This window comes from Manacus candei, unplaced genomic scaffold, assembly GCF_025592945.1.
Source record: "Manacus candei isolate 608988 ecotype Guabito, Panama unplaced genomic scaffold, ASM2559294v1 h1tg000119l, whole genome shotgun sequence".
NCBI lineage: Eukaryota > Metazoa > Chordata > Aves > Passeriformes > Pipridae > Manacus > Manacus candei.
The window spans coordinates 4,667,191-4,684,721 of record NW_026138167.1 but is presented as its reverse complement, the minus strand read 5'-3'; the positions used below and the strand labels follow the sequence as shown (position 1 = coordinate 4,684,721).

At 55.1% G+C, this 17,531-nt stretch overlaps 2 protein-coding genes across 2 annotated transcripts in view; one reads left to right on the top strand and one right to left on the bottom strand.

Moving 5' to 3' along the window:
* Window positions 1-17,531, bottom strand: part of LOC127462086 (actin, cytoplasmic type 5) — a 139,231-nt gene that overhangs the window by 89,793 nt on the left and 31,907 nt on the right. The window lies entirely within an intron of this gene.
* CSK (C-terminal Src kinase) lies at window positions 7,624-17,327 on the top strand. The gene is made up of 13 exons (XM_051770406.1): window positions 7,624-7,761; window positions 12,544-12,621; window positions 12,826-12,939; window positions 13,458-13,570; window positions 14,254-14,473; window positions 14,829-14,922; window positions 14,999-15,064; window positions 15,221-15,320; window positions 15,471-15,561; window positions 15,935-16,008; window positions 16,107-16,302; window positions 16,522-16,608; window positions 16,720-17,327. Exons 2-13 carry the CDS (start codon window positions 12,607-12,609, stop codon window positions 16,900-16,902), a joined length of 1,353 nt encoding a protein of 450 aa, XP_051626366.1. The 5' UTR covers window positions 7,624-7,761; window positions 12,544-12,606; the 3' UTR covers window positions 16,903-17,327.

Sequence of the window (17,531 nt, the reverse complement as noted above, 5' to 3'; positions counted from 1 at the left end):
CAAGTCCAACCATTAACCCAGCACTGCCAAGGCCACCACTAACCCATGTCCCCAAGTACCACATCCACATGTCTTTGGAATCCCTCCAGGGATGGTGACTCCACCAGTGCCCTGGGCAGTCTGTGCCAGGGTTTGACCACCTTTTTGGTGAAGAAATTTTTTTCAACATCCAGTCCAAATCTCCCATGGTGCAACTTGAGGCTTTAGCCACCTCCTTTGCCATGGTCACTGCTGGCCCTGAAGGACACAAGGAAGGACACCTTCACCCCTTGCTAAAAAAGAAGCTGCTGGTGTTCTAGACTGGAGTAAGGGTGTTTTCACAGCAGGAAGAGAATGAGAACAGGAATTCCTCCAACTCAAACCCAAAAGTTTACATTGGCTGCGAGTCAATCCATGCCAGCAGAGCCAGGTGCCTCCATTTCTCCAACTTGCACGCAAAGCCATCTTAGCCAACCCACTACCTGGCAAGCAACAATATGGGAACAAGTACAACCATCCAGTGCAACACACTCTGCTCTTAAACTCATTTCTGTGGGAGGCATTTGCGTTCAGAGCCCCAGACCCTGACCAGTGAGAGCTCCTTTGATGTCCAAATACTGATCACTCACCACATATTGCACAAAAACTTCCAAGAAGAGGCAGAAATGAAAGCATGTTGGGGAAGAAAACAGAGAAGCCAGTTGCCCAAGACTTCAGCTTGTTCAGACCCGCTAAGCAAGCCTGAGTGAAAAGGAGTAACTCTGCGTGTCTGGGTCCTGCTTGGTCACCAGTTTGTGGTGAAACACTGATGTGAGGCAGCCACAGAGCCCCGTGAATTCATTGAACCAGCACAAGCAGCTTCACTCTGTGTCACACCAGCTTTGTCTTCACCACTTAAAGTCATAATGCCAATACTGTAGGAGAAGCAAGGGTGAGGACAGGGAGGTCCAAAGCACAGTTTGTGCTGCAGGCTATCAGAAGAAAAGTAGAAGGATGCTGGAGGCCCACCAGCCAAATGACATCTCCACTACCTATGACAAGGGCAGCAGGTCAAGGCAATGGAGTCACAAACCCACTTTCCACAAGGGACATCCCAAAGCCAGCATTCACCTACTGCAGCAGAAGGTGGGACCATCCTGGAGGTGAATCTCAGTGCCTAATCTGGGGACTCAGAAGAGCAGGAGGACTGCCAGGGACTCATCAGCAGTGTGCCATGCCATCCCTGTGAGGTGGAGAGGCTCTCAGGGACTTGGCCCAGTGACTCCACTGCAGTGGGAACATGCAATGCTGGTCCTGGTGTGGGACCACAGGCCTCGTTTGCTGGAGCCATTGCGTGACTCTCTTGCCCTGAAGGCTGGCTGGGTTTGCTGATAAGGCTGCAATAAGCAAAAGCATATATAAATAACAGTGAGAAATTTTTTCCCCCTTTGGAGATGAGGGTTTTATAGCCCTGGGGCAGATAAGCAGCTTAATATTAACATTAGTGGGGTGGAACAGCCTCTTGCTGGTAGAAGGTCTCCCCAAGATACATTTATCAAGGGTTGATTAAGTCACTCCTGCATCAGGATGGGGGAAGGGGAAGGGAAGAGGCCCGAGGGGAGAGAAATGGGCAGGCAATTATCCTTCCCCACACAACCCTTTCTCTTCACGGTGTCGGAGCTGAAAGAACCCACTTTATAACACCCCATCCATATTTAGCACCTCTCCCTCTCTTTATGTCAATGGAGACATCCCATGTTGCTGTGGAAGACCTCTCCAAGCACCTTGCACAGGCAGGAGGAACCCCTGGGACCTTGGTCTGATATCTCTTGGACATCTCATCCAACAGCCCAGTGACTCCAGGTGGTGTCCCAGTTTTCCTGCTGGCATTCATAATATAATAGAATAGAATCTCCTGAGTTGGGAGGGACCCACAAGGATCATTGAGTCCGACTTCTGGCCCTGCAGAAGACAACCCCAAGAATCCCATCATATGCCTGAGAGCATTGTCCAAAGGATCCTTGAGCTCTGGCAGGCTTGGGGCCATGACCACTGCCCTGGGGAGCCTGTTCCAGTGCCTGACTACCCTCTGGGGGAAGAAACTTTTCCTAACATCCAACCTAAACCTCCCCTATTCATCATCACTGCCATGAAAGCCTCAGTTGCTCATAGTAAGTAAGGGACTCCATCTCCCCTATCTTTGCTTGCCCCTAACAACCTTCCTCAATTAAGCCCTCCAATTACTCCCTGGGCAGCCTGCAAGTGCCACAATTCCTTTACTGGAATTGGGGGCAGTGATAAGCCAGGGGAGCTTTGATCACTCCATGGTCAATTACTTTTATGGTAGGTTTTAAAATGAGTCATGAGATCAGTTATGGCAACAGGCTCCAGCTCCTCTTTCAAAGGGGAGCAATGCTCCCAGCACCCTTATTCCCACAGGAAAAAGTCCAGGCAGGCACACATCTTCTCCCTCAAGCTCAGACACCTGCCTGATACCAGCATTCAGGCTGGTGGCATCTCCTCCCTGGGAAAGCCTATCTCCAGCCCCAAAATGGGCCAGATATACCACTTGTGACTCTTCCTCGTGGATGGAAGGAAGAGAGGAGTTGCTCCAACATTAATGACCCTCCTGATTAAAAATGAATGCTGCATTTCTAATTTCTTTCCTTTGGCTGTTTCAGATCTGTTATCAGGAATCATCTCCCCATGGGGATTAATGCTTGTGTGTCTCGCTTTTGCTGCTTGTCTCCAACACTGGTGACAGAGGAAACCCCCCCAACACCATCTTTCTCATTGCATCTCCACTGGGACAGAGCTGGGATCTCCCATGCCTTGAACTGGTTTCTGATTACCCCTTTTTGGGCAAAAAAATCTCTGCTCAGACTTCATGAGAAGCTTCTAGGGTGCTGGAGCTGGTGGGGCCTTCCCCTGGCGAAATTTCCTCCATGGTGTGTTGGGGAAGATGCTAGTTCTCTGCTCCATCCAGGTTGAACCCGTGGATGGAGCAGAGCTTAAGACAGTGGAGCTGGACACATTAAACATGGTACATGTCTCTGCTCAGGGGCTGTATGTCTCTGCTACAGGGGCTCACAAATCAGTGTGAACCCTTCTTCCTCCTCTCATCCCTCCCCTCCCTGTTTCCCGTGGAAAGGAGGCAGCTTTGGGACTGATCAACTGCCCTTTGCCATTAGAGGTACAAGGTACCCGTGAATCAGAGGACATGAAGGCAGGTAAGGATGGAGTTTGTTCCCAGGCTGAGAAGGGAACAGCAGAGATGTAGAGATAACTGCTCCCTTGCATGCAAAGTGCTGCTCAGGAAAAGCTCCAGGCTCCCAGGAATCTCCTCAAACCTGGCTGTACACCCACTCTGGAATGATTTTCCATGGGGGAAAGGGAAAGGAGAAGGGGAGATGGGATGCACTCAGGGCTGGTAGTCACCTGTACATCCCCAGTGCTGGGAGAGCCAGCATCCCCAACCTGCTCGACTTTGATTAAAAACATCCCGGGAATAAAGGCTTCCCATTCGCATGAGCCCTTGAAATGAGGCTGTTCTCCACATCCAAGGGGGTTTTGGGGTTGGCATGGGGGGGAGAAGCCCACCGGGAACTCAGACTTGGGAGGGAGGGAGAAGGATCCTAATTCACTGTCCCCTCCCGCTGGGATTTGGGACATGAACGCCCTCCCGTGGCACCTGTCACACCAGCTCTGCCAGTACCTGTGGCTGCTGGGCAGAGAGGAGCAACGGGTTTTACCCCTGATGGGACTTTTTTTGTGAGGAGGAACATCTGGGGAGCGGGATCTCTAGAAGGCTGACCACCCTGCAGGGCATCCCGCATCCCTTACCATCCCCGGGAGCTCTGGGAGCCGCAGAACCAGCCAAACCTGGTTCACTTTGGGGGTTTTTCAGCTGGAAGATGGATTCTCCAGGGTGGAATGAACTGGGAGCTTTCGTGCTGACTTTACTCTGATGTTTCCAGCCACCACCTGAGGATTCTTTGCTGTCTCGTACATCCAAGGCAGCAACCCTTCCCTTTCCCTGCCCACCACTTCTCATCCTGCCTGTGCTGCCAGAATCCCTCAAAGGCACCAAACCCACTGCCCCGCAGGGACTACACCAGCCGGGGGATGCAGAGAAGAGGCAGAGACAGGGCAGGCAATTGCCCGTCCTTCACTCGGTCGGGATTTCACCGTCGGCTCCTCCTCTGTTGCATTTTTTCCCCCTTTCTTTTATTTCCCCTTTTCCTACTGATTCCAGCCGGCTGAAGGGCCCCCTCTCCTGGTGCAAGGCAGGGAGATGGCCATCCATGCCTCGCCTGCCGTGGCCAAATTCATCCTTCCCTTCCAGCGAGGGAATCACACCCTCAAACCAAGACCCGTCCCGGGAAAAATTCCAGACAGGGCATTGCAGCAGCTGTGCCTGGAGGATTCCCCTCTGTATCTCCTGCATGGACCAGCCTCAGCTGCATCACCATATCATCCATCACCCTTCCAGCCATCCCTGGGAATGCTGATGGTCTTGGAGTTTCAGGGGGAGAAAAAACGCCTGTGGCAGCTCTGAGTAACCACTGCTGTGCATTTGTTGGAGGATCTCCCTCTTCCTGATGAACTGGGAAAACCTGGGACTGGGCACGATTCCCCACCAAGCTGGGTTCATGTCTGGTCTTTTCACCCAAGAGCTGAGACCCACCAGCTTTGTGCTGCTCCCCAGACCCAGGGAAGGGAGACTCCTGGCTCCAGCGGTGCTGGGATAAGGATATTTCTGGAATTCTAGTTAACTGTCACACAAAACATCCTGTGATTGTGCAGGGGAGTGTGGGAGTGTGTGCGAGGCCGGGTGGGTGCACTGATGCGTGCGTGGATGGGTTTGGGCTTGCAAACACAAATGCATTTCTGGTGCACGAGCTGGTTTCAGTTCCTCCCAGCACGGCTCTGCTGGAGGCTGGGCGAGGACGAGCCCCTTCCACACCTCCCCGATGCCAAACGAACCCACCAGACCCTCAGGGAAACTTGAGGCTGTGAAGGGATGCCTGAGTCCAGCAGCAGGTCCCTGGCTCTTTCCTGCATACTGTTGGAGCAAGGATGTGCTTCCTAATAATGAGCTGGGCTTTGCAACCTACTCCCTTGGCTGCTGGGATCTCCCTGGTTCTGGACCCTGACTTTCCCTGCCCCCTGCAGTCCCTTTTTCCCCTTCAGATCCATCTCCATCACTCTTCCCAGTCCCTTCATTCCCTCTGTCACGTCTTCCCAGTCCCCTCATCCCGGGGAGATCATCCTTCCCTCCCAGCCATCCAGGACCAGGGCTCCGAGCTTATTTTTTGCGTCCTCCATCAGGAGATACATCCATGGGGGTGTCACTCCCAGTGGCCACAATCTCTTCCCATGCCATCACATTCTGGTTGGGATGCTGAGGGATAGGGAGAAGTGAGGGCCAGACAAAAGCTGGTGGTAGGTCAGTACCCAGACTTCCTGCTTCGCTGTGTGATGGTGCCGGTGCTGGGGCTGGGGCAGGAAGTGACAAACACCTCAGTGACACCCTGGCATTCCAGTGAGGAACACACCTATGGGCCTGCACCCTTCCCAGGGCATGGATGACCCAGGGATGAGCCAATACCTGACCATCCCAAGGTGGCGGATAAGGAGAAGTGATGGGACACCCAGAGGCTGTTTCCCCCCTCCCATTCTTCTCTCCATCGTGTTCCCTTGCTGGAGCAGACCAAGGGATGTTTGCAGGCTGCAGTGCAGGGGATCTCTCCAACAGACATCTCCAGAGACCCTGGGATGCTGCAGTGAGGGGTGGGAGATGGTGGGGGAGACCCCGAGACAGACCCCTGCTCTCTCCCCTCCTTGCTGCAGCCAGACCCCCACTCTCACCCCCATTATCATCACCATTTTTATTACTATTTTTTGTTGTTGTTGATATTATAGAACCATGAAACCAGAGAATGGGTTGGGTTGGAAAGAACCTTAAAAATCATCAAATAATTCTATTAATTCCATTAATTCTATTCTATATTATCATGTCACATCATGTTGTTATATGACATTATATGATGTTATGCTTTATGATATTTTTATGTGATGCCATGTTATATATTATTACTTTGTTTGAGCAATTTATCATTTTTTATTGCTTTATTATTATTGTTATTATCTTCTTGAGACACAGAATCAGAGAGTGAGTTGGGTTGGAAGGGACCTTAAAGATCATCCAGAAATTATTATATTATATTATATTATAATTATATTATGTTATATTATAATTATATTATATTATATTGTATTTTATTATATTATACTATATTACATTATACTATATTATATCATATTATATTATATATATTATACTATGTTATGTTATCTCATATCATAATATTACCATATCATGTCACATCATATTGTTATATTGTATATTATATTGTTAATTTCCTATTTGTGCATTTTATAATTTTTCTTTTATTATATTATATTATAACTTATTTTATTATTAATATTATTGTATTATCTTGTAGAACCATACAGTAATAGATTGGTTCTGGTATTACATTATTCATATCATAGTGTAGTATAATATAGTTATTCCTTCAGTCAAACGATATGTTATAGATTGTTATTTGACCATTTTATTGTTATTTATTGTTGGGTTTTAATGATTTTTATTATTTTATTGGCATTTTACATCATTTTAGTACTATTCTGTGCCCATGTGAGCACACACCGAGCGGGTACCCCCGGCCCGGGCAGGAACGAAGGGGCCGGTCCCGGTGCCAGTGGGGGTGCGGTGCCGGTGTGGTTCCCGGTGCCGGTGTGGGTCCCGTTACCGGTCCCCGTGCGGGCGCCGCTGGCAGTCCGGCTGCCGGTGCCGCTCCCAGAGTCGTTGGCGTTCCCGCTCCCGGTGTGAATTCCGGTGCTAGTGCCGGTGCTGGTCCCGGTGCTGCTCCCAGTGCCGTTCCCATTGCCGGTGCGGGTCCCGTTGCCGCTGTCTCCTCCGTTGCTGGTCCCGGTGCGGGTGCCGCTCCCGGTGCCGGCGTGGGTCCCGCTACCGGTCCCGGTGCCTGCAGGAGTGCCGGTACCGGTGCCGGTGGCAGTGCCGCTGCCGCTGCGGGTCCTGCCGCCGCTGGCGGTGCGGGTGGCGGTGGCACTCCCGGTGGCAGTGCTGGTGGCACTCCCTCCCTCCCGGTGTCCCTCCCTCTCTCCCGGTGTCCCTCCCTCCCGGTGGCAGTGCCGGTGTCCCTCCCTCCCTGCCGGTGTCCCTCTCCCTCCCAGTGGCAGTGCCGGTGTCCCTCCCTCCCGGTGGCAGTGCCGGTGTCCCTCCCTCCCTCCCGGTGTCCCTCCCTCCCTCCCGGTGGCAGTGCCGGTGTCCCTCCCTCCCTCCCTCCCGGTGTCCCTCCCTCCCTCCCGGTGGCAGTGCCTCCGACCGCCGGCAGGTGGCGCCGCGCGCCGCCCGGTGCCCCCGCCCCGCTGCCGGCGCGGTGCGCCCGGCGCATGCGCGGTGCGGCTCGGGGCGCTCCGGTTCCGGGCGCCGCTCCCTCCTTCCCTCCCTCCCTCCCTCTGTCCGTCCGTCCGTCCGTCCGTCCGCCCCTCCGGCCCCGCCGCCCCGGAACCCCCCGCCCGCCCCGCACCTCCGCACCCCGCGGCCCCCGCACCGCGCTGGGCCCCGCCGCGCTCCGGCGGCGGCGGCGGCTCCGGCTTCCCCCGCCCCTTCCGCCCCCCCCCGCGCCCCCCCGCCGGCCCAGCCGAGCCCGGAGGCCCCGGTGGCGCCGCATGGAGCAGCCGGCGGCGGGCTGAGCCCCTGCCCGGAGGGAGGTGAGTGATGGGGGCGCCGGGCTGGGGGAGCGGGGCGCGGACAATGGGGCGGGGGGGGCGGGGTCCGGCCCCGCCTGACCCCCGGTGACCCCGGCGCAGCCGCTCCCGCCCCGCCGCGGTCCCCGGGGACACCTCGCCCCCCTCCCTATCCTGCAGGGAGAGAGAGAGAGAGGGACCCCCGCAGCATCCCTTCCCGTGGCGGGGGTGCCACCGCACCCCAAACCCGGCCGGGGGTACCAAGTCCTCCTCCCGCTCCATCCCCATCCCATACAAAGGCCCTTGGGAGCGGGGGCTTTGAGATGGGAGGAGGGACCCGGGTGTCAAAAGGGATTGGCAGCCGCGTTCATTGTTGGTTTGAATTTTTTTAAATTTGGGGATTTTTTTTTTTTTTTGGGCAATAAGGCGGCGGCGGGTTATTTATAGCCACGGCTGTTGCTCGTTGGTTCAGCGAGAGCGAAAGGGGCTGTGCCGCCGGGCAAAAAAAAAAAAAAAAGTCCCAAAAACCCCAAAATTCGGGGGGAAAGTCCAAAAAAAAACCCCAAAAATTAAAGGTGTGCTGGCTGGGGAGCGGGAGGAGGAGGATGGCAGCCTTCCTCCCGGGACAGGGGTTTATCCCCAATGGACCCACGCAAGAGCACGGCCCCATCCTGGCAAGGCAAGGAGTGGCCAGAGAGGTTCATGGAGGGATGCAGAAGGTTTTGGGAGCATCCCCATCCTCTGTCATGGAGCATCAGTGGGATGGGAGTGATGAAACCCTTGCAAACCCAGAGAGTTTTGAGGTGCGCTTTTCCCTGCAACTGCTGCCTCCCCCCACCTTTTCAGTTTCGGGTGAGTGTTTGCCAAAAAAAAACCTTCCATGCTCCTCTCCGTGCCTTGTGCACATCCTCAGGGATGCCCTGACACACTCCAGGACCTGGGAACAGGATACTGGGCTGATTTGTGTAGGCAGAAAATCACCCCGATGAAGTTTTTGTAGGATAGAAGAGGACCAGGAAAACCTCTCTGCAGTGGGAAGGCCAGGAGCAGCTTCTCTCCGGGCCTCCACCTGCCTCCGACTGTCCCCCAGGTCTGACCAGAACCATCTTCTCTTTCTCTTCTAAAAGAATTTTAAAATCCCCGAAAAAAAAAAGGAAGACACCCTCCCCTTCTTCACAGTGGGGCACCCAGTTGAGGCTGGTTTGGGGTAACAGCTCCGAAACCCTCTGAGCTCAGGGGTGAGATGAAGGAGGAACGTTTTCCTTTCGATTAGGCTAATCGTGGGTGTTCATTGTAATAACAGGCGATAAGATCTTTCAGAGGCAGGGAGGATGTTGTCTGGTTTGGGGTTGGTTTGGGGTTTTTTTTTTAAGTTTAAAGAACTTCACTGGGAGATGTTTTGGTCAGAGGGAGATGGATGAGCGGAAGGGGGCAGATGCAGATGGCACCCTCGCGCCTGTTTCCATAGGGAATGAAGGTTTCCTACCACTGACAACTAAACTTTATTTTAAATAGAGTCATCTTGGTGCTGGGCAGGTGCTTCCTGTTCCCCCAATTGGGTTTGAAATGGAAATGCAGCATCTTTCCCCCACCCCGTCCTATGGTGATGACGCTCTTCAGGTGGGATTCACTCTGGGAGTCCCAAATTCCTCCCCCAGCCTGCCCGTGGGTCTGGCACAACACAGTTTTGGCTGGTGGTTAATGACAGGAAGGGTTTCCCTGGTTCGTTTCCCTGGTGCCCTTTGGATTATTAGCATGGCAAAGGTATTCACTGTACCTGCCCTTCCTACCTTTTCCTGCTCCTGGCTGCCGAGCCAGGCTTCCCAGAAGGAAATCCAGGGACAGGACTGTGAGGGAAGGCAGTGGGGATGAACCTCAGGGTGCAGCGTTGGGACGAGATCCATCACTGGGATTCCTGGACTGACTGGCTCAGAGGATGCTCGAGGGAGAAAAAGGGGATGTGGATTTTGGCAGAGAGTGGGTTCCCTGAGCACATCCCAAGCCCCAATTCAGGAATGGGGAGCTTCCAGACGGAACAAACCCGTGCCTGTCAGGGCTGAGGATAACCAAACCCAGCACTCGGCTCTGCCAAACCTTTCGAGCTGCTCCCTGGCTAATTTTTTTTAATTATTATTAATTTCTTTTATGTGCTGCTGCACATCCTCCTTTAGGAAAGAAGGGGCAATGCCCGTGTTTTCCCAGAAGGCAGAGGTTGCTGCTTTTAAGCCCTGGATCCACTCTGCCAGCCTCACCGCGTCCTTCTCCCAGCCCAGCATCCCACAGGGACACGGGGCGGGCGGAAGCAGCCACGGGCACGAGTTCGGGGCCGGCGTGGGTGACGTGCACGGCAGGAACTGCTGGCTGTCACATGAGGCCACCACAGGCCTTCGGGGGGCCTGGTGGCAGCTGCCCCAGAGCTGGGGACTCTCGGGGGCATGTGGTTTCCTTCTGCTCCCCGGAAAGTCTCAGCTTTGAGGCAGAAATTAGGTAACAATTGAAAACAAAATGAGGCTTGGGAGGAGGAAGGTCCGTGCCGGGGTGATGGGCGTTGGGGCTCTGAAAAGGGCAGCTCTCGGTGCTGTAACCACCTCCCCCTTTAAAACTGAAAAGCAAATTTATTGTGTGTATTTATAACAATACCACAACCCGGTGCCATGAATATCCATGATCTGAGAAGATAAAAAAGCTGGGACCAGCTGGAGCGTGTTCTTGGTGGGGTTTGCTGGGGCACTTTCCTCTTTAGCAGGGAAAATAATACTCTTTGTGAGGGCAGGCTATGAATTTTGTATCCTCTCTGCTTTTGTCAAATACAAATGCTGGTGACATCCGTGAGCTGAAAGACCAAGCAACCGGCCTTGGAATTGGGAAGATCCAGCTCCTGTGCAGGGTGGAAAGTGGCTTTTCCAACCTGTAGGTAGGCTGTGGTCCTGGGATGGACCCCTGGGCATCCCTTCTAGGGAATGCTCCCTGATATCCTGACCTGACTCTGGCCAGGATTTTTCAGCTGGAGTCACACCTCGGATGAAACCGCCATCCTGCTCATTTTTGGATATTTAAAATAACGCCTGGACGGTGGGAAGTGCTGACTCAACACTTTGGGCACGAGCTGCTCCTTGAGCAACACCCGGGACTGGCTTCTGCTCAGTGTCCCCACCAGCTGCTGGATGGGGAACAGGGCTGGTAGCCCCGGCAGTGGGAAATTCCCTTTAAGATGCGGAGGCATCGCATCTTAAACCAGCTCCTTCCAGACTTCAGCCAAATCCCTCCATGGGCTGAGAGAGTTTAGTGTATTCCCTGTTTTGCTTGTGCTGCATTTCGAACTGGTGGGATTCCTTTGCTGAAATGTTTGTTCCATCCAAATTTTAATCAGAAGTCACCTTGGAAAGGCAGGGAGTTGAAGCTGGAGCCATTTCAGGGGCTGCTCTCCCAGACGGTGCTCCCCAGCCCAGCATCACCCAGCTCTTCCCTCGGCTGTATCCTGGCTCCCCAGGCTCACAGGTGCCATCAGGTTGGGTTTGGGTGCCATCTCGAGAGGCTTTTCCTCAGCAGCAGCCCCAGAGCTGGCTGGGAAGAAAACCCACCTGACTCTGCAGTGATGGGCTCAGTGGAAACCCCAGCGCTCTGTCCTCAGACCCCTGAACTCTGTCCTTAGGGTGAGCATCCAGGACTTGATTTCTCCTCTCTGATGCCAAAAATAAAGCGATTTGTGTCATGTCCCCGCCCTGGGGGAAGGTGAAGGAGCTGGTTGGTGGCAGCATGAAGCCTTTTCCGGAAGGCTCTGGGCATGGCTGTGGTGGAAACAGGGCCGTGTTCTCATCGTGCTCTTCCTCCCCACAGTTCTGCCCCTTATCTTCTTCCTCCTCCTGTCTCTCAGCCTTGCCCCTTGTTTCACTTCCTCCTTCCCAAAATACTTTGAGTTGCTGACAACAGGGCTGAAAGCAGTGACTGCCAATGACCCTGAATTGATATAATGAATTAATGAATATTTGGGTGGGTTTTGGGCGTTGCTCTGCCCGTATCCCCCTCTGTGCCCCCAGCCCAGCATGACCCCAGTGCCCCGGCCCAAGAAAGCCTGGTTTGATTCCAGGCCCAGTGACTTCATCCCTTCCCGGGGGTTGGAGCGGTGAGAATAAAGCCAGGCTTGTTCCCCTCCCACACACTCATCCTAGGGCCTCGAGGGGGAACACAGCACCCCTGCTCAGTGCATCCCCCTGGGATTTAGGAGCTGACGGAAACACTTGTGTTCCAGGATCCCAGTGGCTTTTACCCTGCAGGGAGTAGATACGTTTATTTCTTTTAAATCCCGGGCCTTGGAAGCTCTCAGGGCTGGCTGTTTCCACACGTGGGTCTCCAGAGAGAGTGGGGCTCTGGCTGCATAGCCTGGGAGAGGAGTGGTATGGGGCTCCTGGAGGTCATCCTGGCTCCCTTCCCTGGGCATCACCATCCATCCACATTGGATGGATTGGATGGATGGATCGAGTATTTTAACTCGATGCAGATGCTGCACTTAAAAACTCTGCTCTTAAGAAGCTGTATCCATGCAAATACCTCATATGATCAGGGTGAGCAGCTCCATGCTGGTCCTGTCTCTGACTACAGGGGCTGAACAGACCCAAAGCTCCCACTTTCACCTCTATTTGGGGATATTTTGGAAGCAGTGCCTCAGACAGGACCTCTTCTTGGTGGGAGAAGGGATGCTCACATGGCTTGCAAGCATCCCTTTGTGGGAGGCTGCTCCCTCTGCATCCTCCCTACATGTCTGTCCCTGTCATGCCCAGTTCTCAGTCATCCTTTCCCCCTGTGCAGGTCTCATGGTACCAAGTGACGTGTCCCCCCTGTGAGATTCGCGCCCCCCAACCTCCTGAGAAGATGTCAGGGATGCAGGTGAGCTCTGGATGAGGATAGACAGGGATGGAGCAGCCCCTGTGCTCAGGAGGGACATGGGGAAACTTGGTTTCAGTAAATCCCTTTTGGGTTTGCATCAGAGGGATGGGATCTTTTGAGGGGGGTCCCTGAGGGTCAGGGGTGGCTCAGGGCTGGGTGATGTGCCCATCCAAGGCTCTGATGCCATTCCCTCTTCCCGGCCAGGCTGTTTGGCCGTCCGGTACAGAATGTATCGCCAAGTACAACTTCCACGGTACCGCTGAGCAGGACCTGCCCTTCAGCAAAGGAGATGTCCTTACCATTGTTGCTGTCACCAAGGTAAGGTGTCCCTGCCACCCCCCGTGCCAGGATTTCCATGGGACGCCATTCCTGCATCCCACGACGTGTGCCAATGGGATCCCCTGGTCCTGGCAGTCCCGCTGGGCAGGAATCGGGCCACGTGTTTGGTTAATTAATTCCTGACCTTGTTAGTTAAGGTTTCTCCGAAATGTAAGCGCCTCCTGGGACGTGGAGGAGAGACGGGAGAGGAATCGACGCCAGGCTTGACTCTGGGGAAGGAAAAGAGGGGCTGTGGGTTTGGGGAGCTCTGAGTTGCCCAGCAGGCTGGGAGGGGGATCACAGTGACCCCCATGGGGCCACCAGCATCAGAGTTTTTGCTGGTTCCAGCACTGACCCTGATCTCCTGCCCATCCCATCCTTCCTGCAGTTCAGGAAGGGGATACCAGGGTGCTTGGGGAATCCCCAGGGCAGTGCTGACACCCCTGTGGGCTCCTTGGGTGGGATGTAGCTGTCTCCTGAGGCCACAGGCTCGTTGTGACATCCTGCTGTCCCCACAGGATCCCAACTGGTACAAGGCAAAGAACAAGGTGGGCCGGGAGGGCATCATCCCTGCTAACTACGTCCAGAAGCGGGAAGGAGTGAAAGCTGGGATCAAGCTCAGCCTCATGCCGTGAGTATCCAACTGGGACTCTGCCAAGGTGAATTTTGGGGGAGATGGCTTGGTCTGGAGCATCCCTGTGTTCAGAGCCATGTCCCAGCAGAGGTGATATTCCTCACGGGGCTTGGCAAGGTCATAAGAGGCAGGGGCTCAGGCTTCCCAACAGCTTGGATTTGGGATTGGGATTTGCTGCTGCAGAGAGCTCTGAATGCCTTGGGAGCTGCCTGCATGGCTGCAAATGTGATGGATTGTTGGGTTGCATTTCAAACTGGTTTTTTACCTGAAGTTGGGGTTGTAAAGGCTTCTGGGAGGAAGAAGGAAGGTTGGAACAGGGTCTGTGCAGGAGGGATGGGAGACAGGCAGATGGATAGATGGGTGGATGGTTTCAATGTTCCTGCTGCATCCCAGAGCTACCAGTGACTCCCAGTCTGGGGGAGCTGGGAGGAGGAAGCTCCTAGGAGTGTGCAGAGGGCCTGAATCCCAGGTTGGGGACCAGGAGGAGGGGAGCATGATGCCATGGAAGGAGCTGTGTCATGGGGTGGATGGGACAGCAAGGAGGAGTGCGGACAAGCTGTCTCCGTGCAGGCAGGGATGGAAGCTGCTGCTCCATATACCCATCCCTCCCAAATACAGTCCCATAGGGATCCCACCAGCACATCCCCAGCCCTTAGCCTGCCCTGCGTGCTCTGTTGCAGGTGGTTTCATGGGAAGATCACGCGGGAGCAGGCGGAGCGGCTGCTGTACCCTCCTGAGACGGGGCTTTTCCTGGTGCGGGAGAGCACCAACTATCCCGGGGACTACACTCTGTGTGTGAGCTGTGAGGGGAAGGTGGAGCACTACCGCATCATCTACTCCTCCAGCAAGCTGAGCATCGATGAGGAGGTCTACTTTGAGAATCTCATGCAGCTGGTGGAGGTGAGGCCTGAGCTGCCACCGCTCCTGTCCCCCTCAGATCATAGCCTGAGGTTGGAAGGGGACATACAGGGACATCAGAGCTTGTGGGGCTGCAAGTCTGGAGCTCAGGAGGTGATGGGACCTTTTCTGCTGACCCTATGGGGTGGGGATGCTGGGGACAGACCCCTGGAGCAAGGAGTGGGGACAGGGGCAGGATGCTTAGGGGACAAGGGGACCAGGAGGAGGGACCGCCGAGCCCTCACCAGGCCCATCTGTGGCCTCGTGCTGCCACCTGGTGGGATCCCAGAGCCTGGCATCGCCTTGGTGGGATTCCCACGCCAAGGTGTCACCCACACACCCCCTGTGTCCCCCCCAGCATTACACCACGGACGCAGACGGGCTCTGCACCCGCCTCATCAAACCGAAGGTGATGGAGGGGACGGTGGCAGCGCAGGACGAGTTCTCTCGCAGTGAGTGGCCATGCCCCCTCCCTGGCTCCTGGGAACCCACCTAGCACCCCCTCACTCCCCTTTTTCCCTCACGCAGGTGGCTGGGCCCTCAACATGAAGGACCTCAAGTTGCTACAGATCATTGGCAAAGGGGAATTCGGAGGTGAGCCCAGTGTCCCCAGTGCTGCGGTGGCCCTAAGTCGGGGGGGGCAGGGGTGGTGGGGGCTGCTCTTCTGTGGCCCACTCAGGGTGCTGGTGGGGCCCCAGGAAGCCAGGATGCTTCCCAGTGCCTCCTATGCCCATCTCTCCTGGCCTGCAGACGTGATGCTGGGGGATTACCGGGGGAACAAAGTCGCCGTGAAGTGCATTAAAAACGACGCCACAGCGCAGGCCTTTCTGGCAGAGGCATCTGTCATGACGTGAGTGTCACCATCACCAGGGGAGGACAGCAGGGGGGAGGGGACACCTCTGTCCCTGTGAGCAAGGGTGGCTGGTCCCTGATACTGCAGGGACCATGGGAGTGCCCCTTCTCCTAAAAACCTTGGCCTGAGCCCTCCTATGCCACGCAGGCAGCTCCGACACAGCAACCTGGTGCAGCTCCTGGGGGTGATTGTGGAGGAGAAAAGTGGCCTTTACATCGTCACCGAGTACATGGCCAAGGTGAGACCTCCAACCCAGCCACCTGCCCTCCCACTATGTCCCCTTTGCCCCCCCACCAGGGCCCTGGGGCTTCACCCTGGCAGACCAGCTGGGTCATCCCAGCTTGGGTGGCATCTCCCTGGGGCCACCGTGGTGATTGGAGGTGTCGTGTCCCATTGCTGGCTCTAAGGGAGGGTTGGCATCCCCACATCCTGCCCAAGGGAGGGGCATCATCCACAGGTCTTGCCCCACAGGGGAAGGGTTATCATCCCCTGGTCCTACCCCATGTGGAAGGGACATCATCCTTGGGTCCTGATGAGGTGGGAGAGGGCAGCAGGTGGGATGCTGACCCTGATGATGCCATCTCTATCTGTCCATTCATCCCTCCATCCAGGGCAGCCTAGTAGACTACCTGCGGTCACGTGGGCGGTCAGTCCTCGGGGCAGACTGCCTGCTGAAATTCTCCTTGTAAGTACAGGACAAGGCTGTGCCCGCCACCCTGACCTGCACCCACCCCTGCTTTGGGGCTGCCCTGCTAACCCACTTCTCCTCCCCACCCCACCCAGAGATGTCTGTGAAGCCATGGAGTACCTGGAAGCCAACAACTTTGTCCACCGCGACCTAGCAGCGAGGAACGTGCTGGTCTCAGAGGACAACATCGCGAAGGTCAGCGATTTCGGGCTGACCAAGGAAGCCTCCTCCACACAGGACACGGGGAAGCTGCCAGTCAAGTGGACAGCGCCAGAAGCACTTAGAGAAAAGGTGGGTGAGCAGAGGGGGGCCCCAGACTTCATGGATATGGAGGAGGCTGCAGGAAGGGGGCACATTCTGGGCTGCCCCAAATTTTCCATGCAGAGATGGTGCTTGAGTGCCACTTCCCACTGTCTGACCCCACGACCAGCTGCCCTGAGGGTGGGGAAGAAGTGTTGCCCCCCATCCCTGCCTGAGTCTGCTCACAGGGCTTCTTTCCCCTCCCTCCAGAAATTCTCCACCAAGTCAGACGTGTGGAGCTTTGGGATCCTCCTCTGGGAAATCTACTCCTTCGGGCGAGTGCCTTATCCGAGAATTGTAAGTGAGGACCGCCCCGGTGCCTCAGGGCTGGTTTTTGAGGGCACTGAGCCCCTGCTTGTGGGGAGAACCCACACCCTCACATCCTGATTCCCGCCCCTGTGCCCCCAGCCCCTGAAGGACGTGGTGCCCCGCGTGGAGAAGGGCTATAAGATGGATGCTCCGGATGGTTGTCCGGCCGTCGTCTACGAGGTGATGAAGAAGTGCTGGACCCTGGACCCTGGCCACCGGCCGTCCTTCCACCAGCTCCGTGAACAGCTAGTGCATATCAAAGAGAAGGAGCTCTACCTGTGAGGGGGGGGCTCGCTCACCCCGGCAGCCGGGGGGGGACCCATGCTGGGGGTGGGACAGGGGTGTGGGCAGCCCCCCTGCCCAGCCCTGGCACCAGGAGGGAGCCCCGGGGGTATCCTCCCCACCCCAGTCCCCCGGTTGCTTCCAAACTTCCAAATCTGTCAGTTTTTATTTTATTTTCCAGGTTTGGGGTGGGTTGTTTTTTTTTTTTCCGTCTCCCAGGCTTTTTTTTTTTTATTATTTTTGTGGATTTTTTTGTTGTTGTTGTTTTCTTAGTTTTGGGGGGGGGGGCTCTTTGTTGGTGTTTTTGGGTTTTTTTTATTATTTCAAGCAGGGCCCAGCTGAGCGCCGGGCGTTTTACTAAAGTACGAATCTTATTTTTTAATGTAATTAAAAGAAAAAAAAATGAAAAAAAAAAAAAAGAAGAAGACAGAGAGAGAGAGAGAGAGGAAGGTTGACAAAAGGAGAATAATAATAAATAAACCAATGAAATGGACACACGAAAAGGAAACCCCCAGCGACAGACGTGATGGTTGACGGGTTGACGCTGGACTCGCCGCCCGGTCGGGAGAGCGTGGCCGCGTCCCCGCCAGATGCTTTTTTTTTTTTTTTGGGTTGTTTTGCTTTAAACT